This window comes from Eimeria mitis, genomic scaffold (genome assembly GCF_000499745.2).
Source record: "Eimeria mitis Houghton genomic scaffold, Emh_scaff173, whole genome shotgun sequence".
Classification (NCBI taxonomy): domain Eukaryota; phylum Apicomplexa; class Conoidasida; order Eucoccidiorida; family Eimeriidae; genus Eimeria; species Eimeria mitis.
In genome coordinates, this window is record NW_013570046.1 from 24,948 (window position 1) to 25,413 (window position 466).

Genomic DNA, 466 nt, shown 5'->3' on the forward strand with positions numbered 1-466 from the left:
TGTCGCTCCTTGGCTAAAGCCTTTCCTTTCTAATTCTGTCTGTCTCACACGATTTTTGCAGCAGGGCCATGGAGTGCAGCTGGATACCAACATATCGCGAAACACAGCAAGCAGAACCAGCGGCGACAGGGCTTTTCCAACCCTGCTCAGCAACAGCAGCACCATGGCAGCCCCTCCACCGCTCTGCAAGGCCGCCAAGTACCTTGCAGCAACAACGGCTGAAGTTCACGAGGTACGTCTTTTCACCGGAACCTGCTGCCTGTGCTGCTACGGCTGCTGCTGCCGCTGCTGCTGCGGCTTCTGCCGCTGCTGCTGCTTTTGCGGCTGCTGCTGCGTTTGCTGATGCTGCTCAGCATGAGTAAGCGTGGCGATGTTGCTTTTGCTGTCCCGCAGCTGTACGCAGTTCATCCCGTTGCAAACCTTTACGAGTGGCTACAGCAGCAGCTCCTCCTCCCTGGAGGCAAGC

General features: G+C 57.5%; 1 protein-coding gene across 1 annotated transcript in view; it reads left to right on the forward strand.

Annotated features, from left to right (window-relative positions):
* EMH_0001940 (uncharacterized protein) overlaps positions 1–466 on the forward strand; it is a gene marked incomplete at both ends in the record, with an annotated part of 5,208 nt that overhangs the window by 1,953 nt on the left and 2,789 nt on the right. Inside the window, one exon of the mRNA XM_013495754.1 lies at positions 62–232. Coding sequence (XP_013351208.1) covers positions 62–232 — 171 coding nt within the window. The remainder of the gene's footprint in view (positions 1–61; positions 233–466) is intronic.